The sequence below is a fragment of the Lagenorhynchus albirostris genome, chromosome 15 (genome assembly GCF_949774975.1).
Source record: "Lagenorhynchus albirostris chromosome 15, mLagAlb1.1, whole genome shotgun sequence".
Classification (NCBI taxonomy): Eukaryota; Metazoa; Chordata; class Mammalia; order Artiodactyla; family Delphinidae; genus Lagenorhynchus; species Lagenorhynchus albirostris.
Window position 1 is genome coordinate 12,627,985 of NC_083109.1, and position 22,032 is coordinate 12,650,016.

Below are 22,032 nucleotides of genomic sequence, written 5' to 3' on the forward strand. Positions count from 1 at the left end.
TGTAGGATTGCTTGGAAAGATGTTCCCTCTGCACCTCACACATGGGTCTGGAGTGACCCTAGAGCTACGTTTTTTGAAGTTTCACCATATATGGGGCATATCCATCAGGATAATTTTTTTCTACAACTTAGTGAAGAGCCAACTCCAGGTGGTTTAAACAATGTGTCCAGAGGTAGGGCAGTCCCAGGATTGGTTAATTCAGTGACTCAACAGCAGCATCAAGGGTCCAGGTCCTTTCTATCCATCACGATGGTACAGTCTCTCCTCATGGGTCCAAGATGGCTGCCATGGCTCCAGACATGGAGTCTTCGTGCAACATCCACAGGTCAGAAGAACAGAAGAGATCCTTTTCTTTTCCTGAGTCCTGTTCTAAGAGAGAGGAAGGGACTTCCCTGGTGGTCCAGCGGTTAAAACTCTGCTTTCCCAATGATGAGATCAGATTAATTCAAAAGGCTTCCTGAAGAGACGGGGGTGTTGTGGCAGGATCTTTTTTTTTTAACATCTTTATTGGAGTATAATTGCTTTTGCGGCAGGATCTTAAAAGAAGGAAAAGGTATTGATAGGAGAATGTGTAAGTCTGTGACCACCTCAGTACTCCATGGGCCACATCCTCAATCAGATGCCAAATCAATTATTATTTTTTTCTTTCTGTTTTTTTATTTGTTGGTTGCTGATGAGACTGGGGAAAAGGAGTCCTGGTTAGTGTGACTTGACAGGTTTTATTGTTAGTGCTGAAATCATTAGGCCCCTGCCAACAGCACCCAGATTCTGCTGGTCTGCAGGCTGGAGATACATACACAATAATGCATTTTAAAACATTCTCCAACAGGAGCTGTGACTCATACACATTTCTGCTGGGATGAATAAAAATATCGGGAGTGAAAGATGGATTAGTCACTGGAACACGGTTTGCTTTTGAGAACTGAGTCTCCCACAGTTACCCTTGTTCCTTATTAGCTTCTGAAATTTGGAAACGGAACCCCTAAACTGGTGCCTTCCAGACATGCGTGATGAAGCCTGGTTGGGTGGGTGTGGGGTTTGGGGGGCAGAGGGTGGGCTCAATGGAGCAGGGCTGGAGGCCGCTGGTGCAACGGTTCGGTCCTATAGATGGTTTCCAGTTGGCTCCTGTTCTGACTGGCCTTTGCCTGGGTTGTTCATTAGGACCACCTCTAAATCAATGCCGTTCGTTCTTTCATTCATTTACTCCTTTATTCATTCCATCAGTCCTTTGCAAGCAAGGTAGTGTGTTAGTCCAAAATGGACTGAAGAAAGGAACTTACCAAGGAGCTAAGACCAGGAAACGTGCCATACATGTCTACATACAGATTTAGAGAAAGGAGAGATCTCTTTTTTGTCTAGCTCAAGGATTGGCAAACTGCAGCCTGCCGGCTATTGTTTGTATAAATAAAGTTTTATTGGAACACAGCCACACCCAGCCATTTACATATTGTCTCTGGCGGCTGTTAGCGCTACGGCAGAATTGAGTAGTTGTGACACAGACTTTACGACCCTGAAAGCCTAAAATATTTACTGTCTGGCCCTTTACAGAACAAATTTGCCAGCTCCTGATCTTGGGTCAGTGATTTGCAGTTTTAAACAACAGAACCCATTGTAGAATTTTATCAATTGTTATAGGGAGCTCACAGAATCTCAAGGGTGCCCAGGAAGTCAGTCTTGGCAGCCAGGCCCCCAAGAACGATGCCCAAACCACTCTGTGAGACGGCTCCAGTGATGACACTGACACCCCAACTGGCAATTCTGACTCTGGGTGACTGAAGACCAAAACTTCCACAGTCACTGTCCCCCAAAGATTGATGCCTCTGCCATTGCTTAGGTCAGGAGTAAGCAAAATACATACAAACCCTATGGCTCAGCAATTCCATTTCTGGTTGACAACCTAAAAAATACTTGCTCACAGATACAAATGGAAATATATATGAGAATGTTTGTTATAGCATTGCTTCAAGGAGTTTGCAGTAGTTTCAATACTAGGAAATGAAAAAGTAGAATATAGTTTTATTGGTTAGGGTTAATATTAGCTATAATAAATAGACCATGAAGTATGTGAAGTCTCAGACCCCATGGACATTTCATTATTTGCTCACATAAGGTGCTCTAAGGTGAAAGTTACTGATCACTGGTCTGTCTCCCTTCGGTGCAGACATTCAGACCCGGGCTGAGGGTGGCTCTGCCATCTTCAACCCATGGTTTCCAAGGTCACTCTGGGGTCATCATCCCAATCAGTTTAGAAGGGAAAAGAGCATGGAGGAAAGGACATGGGAGAGGTTCCATGGGCCAGGACTGGAGGCCATGCATGGCATCTGCTGGCATCTAAAGCTCCATTATGTAGCTCCACCTACCTGCAAGGGATATTGGGAAATGTAGTCCTTCAGTTTGTCCTGGAAGAGGAGGAAACCACACTTGGGGAACAGCCAGCAGTCTACCACTGTGATACAAGCACATAATGGAATACTAAGCAATAGTCACAAGTAATGAGTTATATTTACAAAGAGCAACAAGGAATGATCTCAAAAAAACATGATGCCGGGTGAAAAAAGTAACATAGCATGAATGCATAACTGTACCATTTATGTAAAAATTTAAAAACACTCATAAAACAACACTTTCTCTCTTTATATATTTTTTACTATGTCTATTTGGATACACATATATCCAAACAAATATATGGCAGATGGGTAGAAAGAACACACTTTAAATATACCCTGGTGGGTGTCCATGGGTGGGGGGGGGTAGGAGGAGTAGAGATGGGTGACGAAGGCAAAAATAAGTGAAAATAAAACAAAGTAGAGGGCATACTCTGATGTCACTGATGGTGTGCCATGGCCTGAGGAGTGTTATTAACTAATTGTGTGCATTTGAGGTCCAAATTAAAAAAAAAAAGGGGAGGAAGCAATGTATTAAAGAATAAAAGTAATATATATTCACTGTAGAAAATTTGGGAAATATAAGTGTAAAGAAGAAAATAGGGAATTCCCTGGTGGTCCAGTGGTTGGGTCTCCGTGCTTCCACTGCAGAGGACTCGGGTTCGACCCCTGGCTGGGGAGCTAAGATCTTGCATGCTGCGGGGAGTGACCAAAAAAAAAAAAAAGAAGAAAACAGATACCCGAAATTCCACTGCCCAGATGTAACTACTCTTGTTATTTTTGTAATTTCCTTCTTGTCTTTTTTTGTATTAATATGTAATATATATTGACAATATTAGGATCACAGTCTATATGTAATTTATTCCACTCTTTTCCTCCCCATTTATCCATGTATCATGACCATTTTTCTATTCCATTAAATATACTCTGATAGCAGACTTTTAAAGGGCTAAATAATTTTCCACATTGTGGACATACCGTAATGTATGTAACTACCTATTAGTGGGAATTTAGGTCCTTTCAAATCTGAGCTATTATAAGTAACACTGCAGTGAACATCTTTGTGAATTAAAGTTTGTGTGAGTGTGTGATTATTTCTGTGGTTCAGATTCCCTGAATGAGAATAACTTGGTCAAAGGGTATGAATATAGATGTGTATGCTTATTTTTAAGGCTTTTGATGCATTTTTTAGGTTGAGGAATGGAGAACACAGAGAGAAAAGTGTAGAAGACACACATGTAAATCATAATAAATTATTATAAAGTGAACCTTTGTGAAATCACAACCTAGGGTAAGAAATACAACACTGCCAGGCCCTTAATGCCTCTGTACAGCTTCTCCAAATCCCAGACCCCTACTCCCTAGTCTGGGAGAAAAGCACTGCCCTGACTTGTGCAGTAAATGCTACCTACACTCTTTTCTTTATAGCTTTACCATCCAAGTGTGCACCTCTAAGTACTGTAGTTTAATATTTTCTGCTTTTGAGCACTATATAAATGGAATCATGCATAATGTGCTTTTTTATATCTGGCTTCACTGGCTCCATATTACATTTTTTTTAAGGTTCTCATTAGTTATCTATTTTACACATAGTAGTGTATATATATGTCAATTGCAATCTCATGATTCACCCCCCCTTCCCCGCCTTGGTATCCAATACGTTTGTTCTCTACATCTGCGTCTCTATTTCTGCTTTGCAAATAAGTTTATCTGTACCATTTTTCTAGATTCCACATATACGTGATATTATATGATATTTGTTTTCCTCTTTCTGAGTTATTTCACTCTGTATGACAGTCTCCAGGTCCATCCATGTCTCTGCATATGGCATGTTAAGTTTTAAAAATTCATCCACATGCTGTTGCATGGAGCTATACGTAAGTCTTTCTCTGCCACAACTTTTCTTTTCTCTGAAGCTGTTTTTTTCTCTGCTTCAGTTTCACATTTCTGAGGACCTAAATTCGGGTGGTAGGGAAAGAAATTCCTTTCATTTGTATAGGACTCTTCATCTTTTTCAAGCAGTTTGGGGTCTGTAAGATTTCATTGTGTCCTCACGTTCCCTTGGAGAGCTGGCAGAGCAGGATTCTTAATGTCCCCATTTAACAGATGAGGAAACTAGGCTCAGGACCATGAAGGAATTGACTGAGCTGAGACTGGGAACCTGACTGTTGCTCCATTTCTCAAGGTCATGGGAGACTCCATCACTATGTCCAGTCTTCCTAGGAAAGCCAGGGAATCTCAACAAATTGGAAATGGACTCTCTGTAACATCTGTTCTGGCTGCCCCAGCTCTGAATGCTGGTGGGGGCCAGGGCTCTGTCCTTGTCTTCGTCTCCATCCACATGCCCTCCCTGGGTGATCTCCCGCAATCCCGTGGCTTTTAACTAGTACTTATGTTCTGACCATGCCTACATTCTTATTTCCAGGCTGCCCTCCCTCTTGAACCCCAGGATTGCGTCTCTGACTGCCCACCCGACATCTCCACCAGGCTATGGAATTTGCAATCTCCCATGATCAAAACTGAATTCTCCATCTTCTCCCCCAAACCCACCCCTCCCACCACCTTCCTCATCCTGGTTAATTCCAAGCCCATTCTTTCAGTTGCTCAGGCCAAAAACCTTGGAGTCAAGTTGAACTCTGTCTCTCTTACCCCCAGCACTTCAGCAAACCTATAGGTGCTGGCTTTTTTTTTTTTTTTTAATTAAAAAAATTTTTTTTGGCTGCGTTGGGTCTTTGTTGCTGCATGCAGGCTTTCTCTAGTTGCAGTGAGCAGGGACTACTCTTTGCTGCGGTGCACGGGCCTCTCACTGTGGTGGCCTCTCCCGTTGTGGAGCATGGGCTGTAGGCGCGCAGGCTTCAGTAGTTGTGGCATGAGGGCTCAGCAATTGTGGCCCACGGCCTCCAAGCCCTTGCACTTGCTGTTCCCTCTGCCTGGAACACATGCAGTGCCTACTCCCTCACCTCTTTCTTCCAGTTCTTTGCTAAAATGTCACCTTCTTAGTGAGAATTTCTCTCCCCTTCCCTCCTCCCCCGGGATGCTCTTGCCCAGCACTCCCTGTCATTTTTCCCGCTTTGTTTTTCTCCATAGTCCTCACCACGATCTGGCAGACTTTGTGTTCGACATATTAGGGTCTTAATTGGTCATCTCTTTTGCTACTAGAGTGTCAGCTCCAGGAGGGCGAGGACTCCGACCTGTTTTGTTTGCTATTCTCAGTGCCTGGAGCAGTGTCAGGCCTCACAGTGAGCTTTCTCCCAACCTGGAGTCCAAACACGAGTACTGAGATACTCATTCATTCATTTGTTCAATTAATATTTAGGTGTGCCTGGCATTCTTCTATGATGAGGGAAACAAGATTCTCACAGTCCTCTGGCAACACCAGAGTGGTGGCTTGGCGTGGATTTAGGGTCAGACACACCTGGGTGACAAAGCTCTGGCCAGTCGGGTGAGAGTGATGTGTGAAACTTCCGGCCTGGGGGTGTTTAAAGAACCAGGCATTCCCTTCTCTTCTCCCTTTCTCTTTCTGCTGGTTGGAATGTAGCGCCAGAGCAGCCATCTTGGAGCATACAGTGGATACCACATGTTAAGGAAGTTGGAAAGAACCTGGGCCCTGAAACCTTGAGGCCTCCATACCTGCCTTGGGTTGTTTATACCTGGACTATAACATGAGAGAGAAACAAGGTATGTTTTTAAAAATTCATTACTATTTGGGTCTTGTCACAATGTCTATCTTTATCCTAACTAATACAGCCACCTTGATCAGGTTCCTTTCTGAGCCTCGGTTTTCTCATCTGTAAAAATGGGACAATAATAACTACCACAAAGGGCAGTTGTGAAAATTTGATGTCACTTCTTAATAGTGCCTGGTACATAGTGAGTGCTCAAAAAATGGTAACAGTTGGTATTAGAACTTTCTCCCTTTCAACGAAGGCTCCAAGAATGGAATTTGCCCAGGAAATTTGGAAGGCAGGCTGCAGTATAAATGGCATTGGAGAGGGTGTGGCTGTTTGTGTTTCTGCTGGCTAAAGAGGAAACCATAAGTTTTCAGTAAAAGTTACTACTGGGATTGCCAGGTGTCTGGAATTGGACTGGGCAGCCCTATTCTTGAGTTTTCAGTCCAGGAAAGAACCTGAAAAAAAAAAAAACCCAGACATATAAATGTGTGTCCAGTATGTCTGTTAAAACCATCTGGCATCCCTCGCTGCAGAATTTCAAGATACACCATCCAGGTCAATTTCCAGGCTTGACTAAGTTGTAGAATTTACCCTTTATGCACCAATCTCTTCCTGAACATTTTTCTTAACTTTTACCCCCAGTCCAGGCTTCATGTTACAAATCTTAGACCTTTGCTTCATTGGGAAAGCAACATGGTGGAGAGCAGTCCTCTCCGGGGCATGTGCATTTTAAGAGAGAAGTAGGAAGTGGTCAATGCTTATTTCAAAGGATTGGGTGACCATAATCATCTAAACAGAGATGTTATTAATAATATTTATCCTGGGACAACAGGTACCAACTGGGACTGTCCCATGCAAACTGGGGTGTTTGGTCATCCTATGAACGGAAGATTCAGGTCATCCTAGTGGGGAGAAATCTAGGGGAAGGGAAGCATGTCAATTAGGATGCTTTTGGTTTCAAATAAAGGAAACTTAACTGGCTTAAACAATAAGGAAATTTCATTATCTTATAATACAAGAAATGCAGAGGTAGGATGGCTCTACAGTTGGTTAATTTAGGAGCTCACTGACATCAAAGATCCAGGTTCTTTCCATCTGTCATTTTTGCCATCTTCAGCTGGTCAGCAATGTCCTCCCTCATGGTGTCAAGATGGCTGCCACACCTCCAAACATCATGGCCTCAGCCAATTATAATAGCTAACACTCAACTGAATATCAGGCAGCATCCTAAGCACTTTGGAGCTATTAAGTATTTTAATCCGAACAATAACCCTGTGAGGTAGGAACTCTTATCGGCCCCATTTTAAAGATAGATACATCAAAGCTGGAAGAGATTAAGTCACTTGCACAAAGTAACACAATGGGAAATGGTGGGGCTGGGATTTGAATCCAGGCAGCTGGTCTCTAGAGCTACAACAATGTCCAAAGGCTGGAAAAAAAAGAAGGTACCATGTCAGCGGCCAAGCCAGGATTGGAACCAAGGGTCCTAAGCTTTTCCTTCTCTCTTTCCTCCGGGCTATATTTCCAGTGCTTTCTGGTGGGAATATGATTTGGCAAAGCTCTGGAGCCCTGACTTAATCTGATATCTATTATGTTCGAATCAGACCTTGAACCAGAGCCTTCTGGAGATATCTGCTTCTAAGAGCAAGGCTTTCTTTGGAGAAGTTTTGACTTGGGGAGTTGTGCGTGACTCCACCAAGAGTAGCAGGAAGAGAATTGTATCTTGGTCTGAAGAAATGAACCCCGGCCTGCATGTCCAGCCTTGCGTCGGGTTGTTCAGCTGTTCTGTCCAATACCAAGGGTGGAGACGCCTCTCTCCTCTTCTCAGAAAGCTGCTCTTGGTGCTTGGAACGGGGAAAAGACTCTCTGGGCAGCTGGCCTGGCTTACTGAGAACTTATTTGCATTTGAGAAATGATTGGCTGTCCTGGGCAGTCCGATAACTCAGTTCTCACCTGGCTCGTTCAACTTGGGAGGGAAAAAAACCACCTCTTGTTTTATCTTAATTATTATTATCATTTTAAAAAGCAGAGCTTGGGAAGGGGACGCCTTCAAATCCTGAGCCTGCCGAATCTGAGAGAGTCTCATCAGAGAATAAGGAACTATCTGTCTAATGATTCCAAGCAGCATTAACTTCTTCCTCACAACTGTGAAACTTATGCAACAGAAACGAAACGGTATTTCCCGCTATTTGCAAAGTACGTGGTAACAGAAACTCTAAAATTGTCCCTGTAGAAGAGAATTTCTCCATCATTACCATTGCTTTTTTTTTTCTTGCTGAACTGAGAGCCTTTTTTTCCCCCTTCTTTTTCTCTGTTCTTTTGGTGAATGTTTCCCAGCTATAGCCTATTTTAGGCCCTGCCCTGGAGATAGACAGGGATCTAAGGGCTCCCCACTGAAGATCCTGGAGGGTAGGGATGGAAGTGTTGAGGAAGAAGGGAGGAGAGGTCAGGCTGACACCAGGATAGATAAAGGAAATCTCCCTGAGCTTTTGATTCCTTAGTCATGTTTGGTTCAGTGAGTTGCTCTGTGCCAGGATTAGCTGGGAGGCAGCCAGCCCTGGACCAAGGGAGTCCCCATTGATCACACCAGCGCTGAGGTCTCTATCTGAGTAATGAGACCTGGGTAGGCAGTGACCTGAGGCAGAGGCCTGGAGGTGCCACCGAACAACTCTGGAGAAGCTGAAAGGATCTCGTTTATTTGTTTGCTTGTTTATTTTATTTTTAAATTAATTAATTAATTTATTTTTGGCTGCGTTGGCTCTTGTTGCTGTGCACAGGCTTTCTCTAGTTGCAGCGAGTGGGGGCTACTCTTCATCACGGTGTGCGGGCTTCTCATTGTGGTGGTTTCTCTTGTTGTGGAGCATGGACTCTAGGCACACGGGCTTCAGCAGTTGTGGCATGCGGGCTCTAGAGCGCAGGCTCATTAGTTGTGGTGCACGGGCTTAGTTGCTCCGTGGCATGTGGGATCTTCCCGGACCAGGGCTCGAACCCATGTCCCCTGCATTGGCAGGTAGATTCTTAACAACTGCGCCACCAGGGAAGTCCCTGTTTGCTTGTTAATTGATTTTTTTTTTGAATGTTGATTTGGTTATTGTTTTTCTCCTCCTGCTCTGGATTGGATGCACCAGGAGGGCAGGAACCTTACCTGCTGTGGTCACCGCTGTATCCCAGCCTGGCGCATAGTAGGCCTTCAATAAACACCCATTGAATGAATGACAGAAGGAACTTGCTGTCTTTAATTCATCACTGTCTGCTCCCCCCGCTGGAATGATGTCAGCTCCAGGAGGGCCTGAATGGTGTTAATCTTGTTCACGTCTGCAGTCCCAGAACCTCACCCCATGCCCGGCACATAGAAAGTGCTTGTGGTAGACGCTTCTCTCTTAACAACAGAAGCCCAAGTTGTTCAGGCAGCCATGTCCCAGGAGATGGAGCAGGACTATTCTAAGTTGCTGGTGACAACCCTGCTCTTGGTCAGGGAGTATTTAAAGGCGGCCATGTGACCCAGTCTGCCTGTGAAGTGTAAGGGAGAATCCGCTTGCTGTGGGCTTTGGGGAAAGTTTTCTCCCTCTGATAAGAGAGAGGCACAGGGGAGCGCCCGCTTTACCCTCTTCTCTCCTGCTCTGGAGCTGTGTTAGCAGGTGGCGTGGCCAGTGCGGCAGCCACCTTGTGTCTCTGAGGCCCCAAACTTCGGGAGAAAAGCCACCATGATGAGGATAGCAGGGTCGCAGGTGCCTTGATCTTTGAGGATGTCACCAAGTGCTCAACCAGCCTGAGGAGCCAGGACCTCTTGTTAAGTAAATGACGTCCTATGGTTTAACCCATCAGTAGCCCGTTTTTCTCCTCCTTGCAGCCAAATGCATCCCAATGGATTCAGCACTCAGTCCACACGTTGACTAAATAAACGCCTTCACTTCCAGAGCGCTTACTATCTGCTCTAAGCACTTCCCATGTACTAACTCAGGCATCTTCGCAACAACCTCAAGACGTTGGTACAGTTACGATCCTCAGTTCACAAGTGATGAAAACGAGAGCTTAAGTAATTTATTAAAAGTTGTATTATCTGGGCTTCCCTGGTGGTGCAGTGGTTGGGAGTCCGCCTGCCGATGTAGGGGACGCGGGTTTGTGCCCCGGTCCGGGAGGATCCCACATGCCGCGGAGCGGCTGGGCCCATGAGCCATGGCCGCTGAGCCTGCGCGTCCGGAGCCTGTGCTCCGCGACGGGAGAGGCCACAACAGTGTGAGGCCCGCGTACCGCAAAAAAAAAAGAAAACAAAAAAGTTGTATTATCTTTCACTAGGGATGGGATGGTGGGGGAGAAATATCCCAGAGGAATCTGAGGGAGTAAAAGAATGTAGAAGAGATGGGGTGGGCCAGAGGTGGGCTCCATGCATGGAAACGCGGAAACATTAGGCTGGTCTTTTTGGCAGGGCGGGTCAATTCTTGGGTGAAGCATGGGATCTGTGTGTGTGTGTGTGTGTGTGTGTGTGTGTGTGTGTGTGTGTGTATGTGTGTGTGTGTAACTAATATCTCTGAAGTTGAAGCTAATCTTTCTTGGTCACGGCTGGGAAGGGGACTAACAGTTGTTGAAAGCCTAATATGTGCTGGCTATCTGTGTCAGGTACTTTGTATCAGTGGTTCTCAACTGGGGGTGATTCTGTCCCTCTGGGGATGTTTGGCAATGTCGAGACACTTTTGGTTGTCACATCTGGGGAGGGAGTGCTACTGGTATCTAGTGGGTACAGTATGACTCTAAATGTCCTACAACGCATAGGATGGTCCCTCACAACTAAGAATTATCTGGCCCCAAATGTCAATATTCTGAGGTTGAGAAACATTGCTTTACATGCATTTTTCTCTTACAAAGATTCCCATTTTACAGAACAGGCAACAGGCTCAGAGAGGTGAAGTGTTTTGACCAAGGTCACCCCAGCCAGTTAGATTTGGAACTGGGAAACAAATGCAAGCCAGTTTCATCCCACAGTCAGGATGCTCCCGCTATGCTCTCCCCTTGTGGTAGATAGGATAAATTTAAGGACAAGGCAACTGAGGGTCAGAGAGTTGCTGTGACCAGTTGAAGGTCACAGAGCAGAGTGAGCCCTCTTCCCGAGAACCTCGGGAGCCAATCACCTTTCAGACACAATTGATTCCACTACCCAAACCTGGCAGGCTCATCTACCTCACACCCTTGACTACCTGTCCAGGGGAACTTCAGTCACCCAAGGCCCAGATGAAATGTCATCTTGTCCAAGATCACAAAGCAACAGAGCTCTGAGAGGGCAGAAGACACCCCACTCTCTCCTTGTGTCCTTATGCACTTGCAGTACTTACCCAGAGGCCATTGGGAGAATAATCCTGGGTGTTCGGAACAGCCTAAAGGATGATTACAGTCTACGGGGGGATATTACATGAGTCAGCCAATCCACTGCAGAGACACAATCTCTGGCCCTTGAACAGGGGCAGGTTAGGAACTGTGTGGACAGTATGGAAAGTGGGGCTGGGCTAAGAGGGCTGTTCATACATGCAATATTAATTAATAATAAACATTTATAGAGAAATTTCTAGGTGCTGGGCACTGTTCCAAGCACCCCTATGGATGAACACATAACCCTGTAGGACCCCATTAGCTAGGTACCATGATTATTCCCACTGTAATGGTAACACTGAGGCTGTTGAGGTAAGGATACCAGGGCAAGGTCACCCGAGGAAACTAGCAAGTGCGGGAGCTGGGATTTTAACCTGAACAGGTCCCAGAGGGATCGTCCCTTCACATCTTCTAGTGCGGCAGGTGAAGACACTTGTCTAGCAGTTTGCTGATTATCAAGGTCACACAGAGCAGCCTAGACTAGAAGCCGGGTTTCCAAAGGCCATATGGGGGCTGGGGGTGTATGGAAGGAGGCACGGGCAGAGCAGCTGCCGCTTGATTAGTGACTGGAGAGCAAATAATTTCCTCTGAGAAAGGTTGGAAAGGGCAGGCTCATCTCATGGGAGGCATAGAAGTTATAAAGAAAGAGAAAAAGAGAAGAAGGAAGGAAAGAAAAAGGAAGGGGAAAGAGAAAAGAGGGGGTAAGAGAGAGAACGAGAGAGCCGTGCGTCTTCCTTCCCAAGGTCGTGGCAGCGCCCGAGGGCACCCAAAGGCCTGGGTGTCCCAAAGGCAGGGGCTGGGGTCACCGCTTTCTTCCCGGGGCCGGCGGGGGCGCGCGTGGTGGGGAGGGCTTTCTCCTGCGCGGCTCCGCTGCCAGCTTTTCCAACAGGGTGTTGACTCAGCCCGAGCGGCGGCGGCCGGCGACCGGACCTGCGTGTTTGTGCTGCGCGCGGTGGGTGTCGCGTGTGTCGGGGTGGGAGTGGCGTAGCTGGCGGCGGACGGGGGGGCGCCACGCGTCCGAGCGCGGAGTTGGTGCGTTGACCGCGGCGGGCGCGCTGCTTCGGACTCTCGGGGCTCTGCGGGGCCCCTCACGGAAGATTTTCGCCCAAGAGCCCCGGGCGCCCAGCTCAGGCCGAGCCGAGCTTCCGACGTACCAGCCCAGCGCCGCGGCGCGTCTCCAAGGGGCCCAGTGCGCGCCCGGAGCGCCTCTGCGGCCCGAGCACGGCGTGGCACTTGGCAGACGCTCCCTTGGCGGCGGGGGAGGCGGCGGCCTGGCCAGCCGTCTGGGAGCCCCGAGGGCCGGCCTCCTCCCTCCCCTCGTCCTGCCTCCGCGCGCTGCCTCCGCCCCCGGCCCGGGCTGCCCGCCCCCAGTCCCGCCTGCTCGCCCGCCGCGCCATGCGCCGGGCCCGCCGCTGAGCCCGGCCCGCCGGCGCGCCCCGTCCGGGATGGAGTGCCTGGACGCCTGAGTCGCCGCTCGGCGCGACCTCCGCGCGGGGGAAGGAGCCGGTGCCGCGCGGCCGCGCTAGGATGGAGGTGCCCGGCGGCAGCGATCCCAGCGGCGACGGGGCTGGGGACGGTGCCCACCTGGACCCCCGGGCACCCGGCGCCGCTGCGCCCATCTCCGGCCAGTGCGCGGCCGCCCGGGAGTCGGAGCGCCAGCTGCGCCTCCGCCTCTGCGTCCTCAACGAGATCTTGGGCACCGAGAGGGACTACGTGGGCACCTTGCGCTTCTTGCAGTCGGTGAGTGTAGCCCGGGGAGCGCGGGGACAGCCTCCGCTCCAGCCGCCAGCCCCGCTGCGGAGCGCAGGGGCCTCCGGCGCGGGGTGGTCCCCACAACCTGTGGCCACGGCCCCCGGGCGGCGCGAGAATCGCCTCAGACGTGGGGAGGGCGGCCTCCTCCAGAGCTGGGCTGTCGCCTCCCTGGCCGGCCCCGACCCGGGGTCTCCCTCACTTCGTTTCTCCCCACGGCACGCTGTCCTTTTGTCTTTTTCTTTCCCCTTCTCCGCCTTTCAAATAGTTTTAAAATTAGTTACATCCGTGAGGCAGGGTCTCTGGGAGCCAGGCGCCGGGAGCTTGGGCGTGCGTTTTTTTTCCCGGGGATTTCTTCGCCACCTAGTGCATCACAGACTACTCATCTAGGACGGACCCTAGAAATCCTAGAGCCCAGAGTCCCTAAGCGCCCAGTAGAGTAGGATAAAACCCAAAGCCCGGAGTAGGGACAGAAGTCGACAAAACCCCGGGGTAGGACCCCTCTTTCCCACGCACACGCTTTTGCTGGAGCTTGGGGACAGTGGGTTTCGAACTCACGACTCCGAGGTTCAGTCCCATCCTCCCCATCCCCAACTCCAAGTTGCAAAACCACAGCGTCAGATGCTGTAAAATAATTGAGCACTTATTATGTGCCAGGCGCTTACATTTGTCATGAGAAGGTTGAACCTTCACAAGTGGCCCATGAAGTAGGGACGAATATTTCCCTCATTTTTTAGATGGGAGAGTTTAGCTCCAGAGAGGTTGAGTAACTTGCCCAGAATCAAACAACTGGTTACTTGGGGATACCGGATTTTGAACCAGGGCAGTCTGAGCTAGTGCTCCAAACCCCTATTCTCGGCTGCATTTTTTTTTCTTCTTCTTCTTCTTCTTTTTTTTTCCTCTGTGAGAGGGAGGAAGGGGCCACTTCCCTACTCTCCTAGGAAGTGAGAAAAGTGGCTAGGGGGTGGGAGTGGGGTGAGCCTTGCTGGAAATTAGGAGACTCCGAGGGCTTTAATCTCCAAACCTCCTACTGGGACCTCATTTACTCCCTTCTCTGCTCTAGGAAGTCTTTTAATCCTGGTTCAGGAAGGGCTGGTTGGGGGGGTGGGGCGGGGGCGGTTGGTGTTTCCTTCAGAAACCCCAGAGCCAGGCTCTACAGCTCCCAGTCTCCGGGGAAAGAGGGAGACTCTGGCATCCTCTGGGGTCCCCCGTGGCTTGGGGGTGCAGCTGAGGCTGTGTGAGGTCCGAGTTTTAACTCAAGGAGGACAGAGCCCTTCTCTCTGTGAAAAGAGGTGTGTGTGTTGAGGGGTGGATGGGCGGGGAGGAGAGTTGTGCAGAGGCATTGAAAACCATTTGGCTAAAGGACCCTTCTAGAAAGGCCTGTGAGAATGAGGCAGGGTTGGCCTTTCTTTCCCATCCCTCCCTCTCTCACAGTTAAAAAGAAAAGAAAAGAAAAGAAAAGAATCTGCTCAGTTTGAATTAAAGATGTAGACAGCCCTGGTATCTCTGAGCAACGTCAGATTCTAGGGGACTCCTCATTTCTCCTTCTAGCCACTCCCTGCTTCTCAGTCTGGAAGGGAAAGAGGAAAGACAAGCTGATTTTTATATTAATAGGAAAGAAAATATACGTCTTCCTCCCACGTCCTTGCTCTGGACGGTGTGGTGCCTTTCAGAACAGATAGAGATGGCATTTGGGTTCACTGTGGTTTTAAATTGTCCATGTGTAGAGTCTGAGGAAGCTGGAATGATGGAAATTGATTGGAATCAACCATCCTTATTAAAGAAACAGAAAAAAAAAAGATTTCTCTACTTCCATAGTATCTCCTTGACACTTTGAATTTGCTGAGCTCATCAGTTTTTTTTTTTTTTTTTTTTTTTGTATTGACCTGTCAGTTTTGAGATGAGCTGGTTCCGACTTGGACGTCTTGGATCAGTCGTGCACATGTCCTGGCCTCAGTTTCCCCACTTGTCAAATGAGGGAAGGGGAATCCAGGCTTTCTTTCTGCCATGTCCTTTTGGGTGTCCCCAAGCTGGTGCCAGAAACAGACTGGTTGTGTAACCCGACTAGCGGTACCTCGTTTGTGAGCTGTAGGAGACCTCTCTTGTTTGGCTCCATCAGAAACGGTCCCTAAAGGACGCAAGATCTTTCAGTTTTGAAAACCCAGGGCTTAGAGCTTCACGAACTGCTAATTACCAAGGTTTTCCATGGCAGCGAGGCTGGCAACTTGCAGGTTGTGATTCTCTCCTGTCTTCCCACTCTCTCCTCCCAGCCTTTATACTTACTGAGGGCTTGTTCCCGCTCGGAAGAATGCTGGGTAATCCCTCCCTGCTTTTAATTCCATGTGGCAGAGGCAGGTCTCGAAGGGTTGCCTTGGCCTCCTTGTGTCCCTTGTTTTAAGGTCCTGTCGCCAGTAGAAATGAAGTCTTTGGGGTAGACTGAGCATTGTGTGAAATGCAGAAAAGCCAGTTCTAAGTTCCTGCCCTCGAGGAGGGCCAGGTTCTAGTCAAAGGTGGAGAAATGGGTGTTTACAGAAATCCAGGTATGAGGCTGGGCTCGAGCCAGACTGCTTGGGGTCGGGTCCTTGGGCTGTGTGACCTTAAGCAAGTGGCTTGACCTTTCTGAACCTCACTTTCCTCATCTGTGAAATGGAGAATGATAATAGATCTTATAGGGTTTTTAAGAGGGTAAGTGAGTTATATAAATATATATAAAGCACTTAGAACAGTGCCTAGCAGGTAGTAAGGCATTTCTAAATATTAGTTATTATCATTAATTGTTATATGATAATTAAATATTACAGATGATTATTATTAAATAGTAAAGATGATTAAGATGATAGGATTCTAGCATCTAGCAAGCAGGAGTAGTCAGGGAGGGCTGCTTGGAGGAAGTGAGATGTGAGTCAGCACTGAAAGGAGGACAGGAACTCTGAGTGAATTTCCTTTTGACCATCTACACTCCGGAACCAGTGGTTTTGTTTGGTTCCGGGCCTGAGGCTCTCTGGTTCCTCTAGAATCTCCCCATCATTGCCCACCTACTTCAGGAACTGGATTGCACCTCCTCCCCTGTCTCCGATGGGGACTGATGACTTTGGTGCCGTATTTTGTGTGTTTATTGAAGAGTCATGGAAAGGCAAGGACAGCCCTCTTGTATGGATGCTGGATCTCTCTTGGGGGACCCCATAGAGATTGTGGGAGAAAATGCCCCGGGTTTTGGCTGAAACTTGGATCTCAACATCTAGAAGCCGCGGCTGTGTTGGGTGCACCGTGTGTACTCTTGGGCAGTGTTAATCATGATAATAACAATGACAGTCATTACTGTGTAGGAGCTGACACTGATTCATCATTTACCCTTCTATCAACTCATTTGATCTTTCCAACACCCCTATGAAGGAAGTGCCGTCCTTATCCCCATTGGCAGATGAGGAAACTGAGGCATAGATAGTTTAAGTGAGCTGCCCTGGGTCATGTAGACAGCTGCCCAGCCCAGAACTCATGTTCCTAGCCACTTCGCAGACTGCCTCTGGCTTATAAAGGGCTTGACACCTGCCTTATTAGGGTGGCAAAACTGGGATTCGAATCCAGGGCTCTGTGACAATTACCCTCTGCCTATGCTTCCTCTGGTTACTTCTCCTCTGTGACTCCTGTTCTCTCTTCCGCACAACGGGCAGAACTTAGAAGAATGGAAACGTCAGGCTGCTGGGTTCCTCCTTTGCACTCTGTGTCTGTTCATGGCGTGAGGGTTGAATGTGGGGCTCTGGAGCCAGGCTGCTGGTGTTCAAATCCTGGCTTTACTCCACACTGCCTGTAGGTGGCCCTGGGCAGGTCACCAGCCTACTCTGTGCCTCAGTTTCCCCATCTGTACAATGGGCATAGTACAGCACTTGCTGCATCATAGGGGTGTTGTTGAATCCGCAATGAGCCTGAGGTTAACGCTCTTAGTTAGCACTGTACCAGGCACAAGTAGGTGCCCAGAATGCTCTGGTGGCTTTTGGGGGGATGTGCAGCAACAGGGGGCAGTTGAGGTTGTCTCTTTGGGGCTCAAAGTCTTCCCCCTTAAAGAAAGGCCGGGTGAGCCTTGAACCCACTTGCCTCTTGGTTGGATTGGTTTGGGGTCTCTGCCTGCAAGCGGGGTGGGGGGTCTGTCGTCAGGGGTAGGTACCAGTGGGTCCCCTGATGGACGTGCCATCCAGCCTGGGCGGAAGAGCTGAGAGACTCCTGCGTGCGGAGTGAGTGGTCAGCAGCCCCCCCGAAGGGCTCCCCTCGGCTGAGGACAGAGACCTGTCACTCTCAGGCAGCCAGAGGGTCTGCCTGAGCTGGCTGGGCCAGGGTCCCCGAGGATCAGGGGGTGTGGGCAGAAGGCTCCCAGAATATCTTCTGTGGTTCTGCTTTTTGGGGTTAGGAGACGAAAGCTTTTCTTTTCATTGGAGCTCTGCTTGCCAAAACAAGAAACTGTGTGGTTTTGTGTTGTCACTATTTTTTTTTTTTTTAAGATTTTTGTAGTCCTAGTCTGACACTAGGGAGCAGTGCTGGGGAGTGGGGATGGGGGGGTACGTTTTAAATTCCGCGGTCACTGAAACAGAATGACCTAACCAGTGATGTGGGGGTTTTTCACAAGCTTGTGTTGTGCAAAGTAGAATGCTGAGAAGTTCTGCCTTGGGAAAAACACTAACCATAATATGATGTACGTTGTATGTATAACATTACAGGAGTTTGGAGAGAAAGATGAAAAGATGTGTATCTTGTGAAGAAAGGCAAGCAGAAAGATGAAAAAGGAAAAAATGTTCTAAGAAAGGCTGTTTGTAATGCCCTTTCCACGTAAAATTATGCATATGTGTGAGAATATATTTTTTACAAATCGCCGATGGAAGTAATTGTATTTTCAGCATGATTATTAGATGAATGCACAGCAATAGTAATAATAATTTTGCTAACATTTATGTAGTGCTAGATGTTTGTAAGCCCCGTATAAAGCATTCTCTGTGTATCAGCTCAAAAGTTCCAGGTATTATTGTGCTTACCATTTTACAAATGAAACAACGGCACAGAGAGGCCAAGTCAGTTTCCCAAGGTCACACAGCCTGACCCAGCTGGGATTCAAACCCAGGTAGTCTGGCTGCATAGCTCCCATTCTTTACCACTACCCTTAACTGCCCCAACGTGGTGCTGTGTTCATGACCCAAATTACTGTCTTTGTGAGGCCTCTGGGCTGCCCAGGTGGGCAAGAATTAAGCCAAAAGGTCCAAATTATCTGAGCTTCAGGATGCTAGAGGGCCAGGACCAGGTCACTTTGTATTGGCCTGAACATTTTCAGGAAGCAAGTGAAAATTTTGTGCTGATAAAAACCTAAGCATCAGTAAGAGTTAGATGAGGCCCATCTTTTGTGTATTGCAAACAGAGCTACGTATAGGTAAAGCCATAAAGAAATTAGACAGTTTTTCTCAGCGTGTATGTGTATAGGGAGCACCTGCTGTATATTCCGGGCAGTGTTTTAGGCCACAAAGATGCAGCCGTCAACAGGGCAAATGTGGTCCTTGTCCTTATGAGAAAGATGACTCAGGGATGCTAGAACTCGTGCATTTGAATGAGAGTGCTCTTCAGATAAGCATCCCGGACATCCATTCACTATTATTTTGGTGTTTGCTCTTGTGACCATTTCTCTGTCACTTTAAGAAGAGATGGATGGGGTTGGTGTCCCTGGCTTCTGGAGGCTTCAAGGGGCATCTCTTTCTTAGAGAGTATCCCTCCTTTATCAAGCCAGTGAGCAGAAGAGCTGTTGGGCTTGGGGCCACACCCTCAGATTAAGAAACCCACATCCTTTCTGCTTTACAGCGCTCCTCTCTTAAAGCTTTTGCAAGAGTTGAGTCTTTGAAGTAAGCCATGCCTTGCTGCAGAACTTTACTTCCCAGATTTTTGTGATTTCTCTTCTTTTTTCCAATAGACACAGGTTCTCTGGCTGGAACCCTAGTGAGAGGTGGGCAACCAGAGTATCTGGCTTTGTTTTGCAGGCACCAGGTGAGGTCAGAGCTGGTTCTTGCCCCAGAATTTAGGAGACGTAGAACTTGCGAGCAAGCCAGGGGGTGGAGGGTCTGAGACCCCCCTGGAGGGACCCCCTGCAGCAGTTGCGGCCCCAAGGGGGAGGTGAGCCCTGGTGAAGGGTGGTGACTCTGCAGCTGGTCAGGGTTCCAACCTGAGAGTTCTGGGGAGAGAGGGCTTGGGGGCCTTCTCTGGGGATTTGTGTTTTAGCTTGGATTCAACATCCTCCTTAAACAGGTTCATCTACAGGGGGCATTTCCAGCCCTAGTACCTGGTCTGAGGTGAATTCCTCCATCTTCCAACCTTCGGCACTATTGACATATTGGGCGGGATTATTCTTTGTTGTGGGGTTGTCCTGTGCATTGCGGGATGTTTAACAGCAGCCTTGGCTTCTACCCACTAGATGCCAGTAGCATCCCCTTCCCCCAGTTGGGACAATCAGAAATGTCTCTAAACGTTGCCACATGTCCCCTGGGGACAAAATAGCTCCGGGCTGGGAATCACTGGCTGAAACCTCCTTTGACCACCAGCTCTGCTTTCAGACCATTTTAGGGCATTTACAGGCCTACATAGCCATGTATAGCATTGATGTGTATGTGTAAATGTGTGTGTGTTTACATAAATGGCATGGTACGGTTTGTTCTTTTCACTCCGCAGTGTGTCTTGGGTTCATGGTTAAGAGCACAGACTCTACAGACAAATGGCCTGGGTTTGAAACCCAGCCCTGTGACCTTGGACAAGTCCTTTTGCCTCTATGAGCCCTGGTTTCCCCATCTGTAAGATGGTCGTAGCCCTCCTAGGGTGGCTGCAAGGATGGAGTGTAGTCTTCCATGCACCTGGCACAGCTGAGTGCTGAGCAGGGTCAGCCTCCCTGAAGTACTTGCCACAGAAGGAAGCCCTGAGGAAGGAGGGAAGCCCTCCAGCCTCCCAGCCGAGTGTGGAGTTTTGGGCTTATTTTTATTTTCTCGGCTCCTGGAGGACCAGAAGAGGATCTGCCTGCCCGCCCCTCTTTTGTCTTGTGGTCAGACACACAATCTGTGTTTACCCGCCTGGTTCCTTCCCCAGGGTGGAGCTGACAGCCGATCCCTTGTTTCTGGGCCAGGAGAGGTGAGGCTATTTCAGGCTGGCGGGACTAGGGCCACTGAAGGTTGGTAGAGGCAGGTGGCCAGTTGCCACGGAGATCTGAGGTCTTTCCTCCCCTCGCTGGAGAGGGTGGGTGGCTTCTGCAAGGGGCTACTCCCAGGAGGGGTGAGGCCAGGGTCAGAGCGGGGCGTGGGCAGTCAGTGCTTTCATTCACAGATTCACTTGTTCATTCACTAAATGGACGTTAAGCACCTACTAAGTGCCAGACACTGGGCTAGGTGTTGGCATGTGGCCAGTACAAGATGGACAAGGTTCTTGCTCTCATAGAATCTTCGGACCGTACAAAAAAGAGGTCACTTGGGAGAGTGACAAGAGGTGTAATAATGATAAACTAATCCACTGAGGCCCTGCTGTGTGCCAGGTGCTATGTGAATTATCTCCTTGAACCCTTGCAACAACCCTCTGAAGTAGAGACCATCATTATACCTATTTTGCAGGTGGGGAAACTAAGGCCCAGAGAGGTTGAGTGACCTGCTCAAGTCCACACAGTTTGAGAGTGGGTGCACCAAGGAGGAAATAAAATGGGGATACGTTGGTGACAGGTGGCATCTATTGAGATGGGGTGGTCAAGGGAGGCCTCTCGGAAGAGGTGGCATCTGAGCTGAGTCCTGTGGCAGAGAAGGAACCAGCTGTGGAAAGAGTCGAGAGAAGTGTGTTCCAGGTAGAGGGAATGGCATGTGCCAAGGCCCTGAGGCAGGACCGTGTTTGGCTTGTTTGAGGAATAGCAAGAGGCCAGGGTGACTGGAGGGGAGGGGAGGTTGGCATGGGCAGCGGGGGCCTGGTGGCATGGGCCTCACACACATGGTGAGCAGTTTGGGTTTGAGTCTTAGTGGGCTGAGGAGCCCCTGGGGGGTGAGATGGCTTCCTGCTTCCCGGGAGGGAGGGGGCATCCCTTGTTTTCTGTTCAAGAAACTGATTTGTATGATTAAAAACTGTTAGGTGGCACCTTGGACTCCACCCTCCACTCACAGCTGTCATAACAGCACTTTATCTGATATCAGCTCTCACCCCTGCCCTTGGGGGAAAAAAAAAAGTCTTTTTCAGACCCACTTCACAGATGAGGAAAACTGAGGCACAGAGGGTAACTTGCCCAGGGACACACCATCTGGAACTGGCCGTCACCTCCTCTGCTCTCACCCTTGCCTCCCACGGTCTGTTCACCATACACAGCCTGAGGAGTCTAGTTAGCACTTAAGTTAGGTCATGCCGCTGCACCACTCAAAGCCCTCCTGTGGCTGCCACCTCCCTCAGAGTAAAAGCCACGTCCTTAGAGTGGCCTGGAAGGTCCTGCATGTTCTGCCCCTGTCACTTCTCCCATCCCTCTCCTAGTCATCTTTTTTTCTCATACAGTTTTTTTTCTTTAATTGAGATGTGATTCACACATGGTAAATTTTACCCCCTAAAGCGTACAATTCTGTGGTTTGGGGTGTATTCACAAGTTGTGCAATCATCACCGCCATCTAATTCCAGAATCTCCTGTTGCTCTCATTCCCTCCCTCACTTCCCTCCAGCCACATTGGCCCTTTCTCAGATGCACCTGGCATGCTCCTGCTTCAAGGTCTTCTCACTTGTTCTTTCTGGAATGCTCTTCCTCCAGTATCCCTGTGGCTCACTCCTTCAGGCCTCTGCTCAAACGTCATGGTCTCCATGAGGTCTTTTCTGACCAACCCCCACTTCTAATTTGAAAT

The 22,032-nt window shown here is 48.6% G+C and overlaps 1 protein-coding gene across 1 annotated transcript in view; it reads left to right on the forward strand.

The window, feature by feature from the left end:
- Positions 1 to 12,832: 12,832 nt before the first annotated feature.
- The window catches only part of PREX1 (phosphatidylinositol-3,4,5-trisphosphate dependent Rac exchange factor 1), a 197,622-nt gene continuing 188,422 nt past the window's right edge, over positions 12,833 to 22,032 (forward strand). The window contains exon 1 of the mRNA XM_060123573.1: positions 12,833 to 13,156. Coding sequence (XP_059979556.1) covers positions 12,944 to 13,156 — 213 coding nt within the window. The 5' untranslated portion in view covers positions 12,833 to 12,943. The remainder of the gene's footprint in view (positions 13,157 to 22,032) is intronic.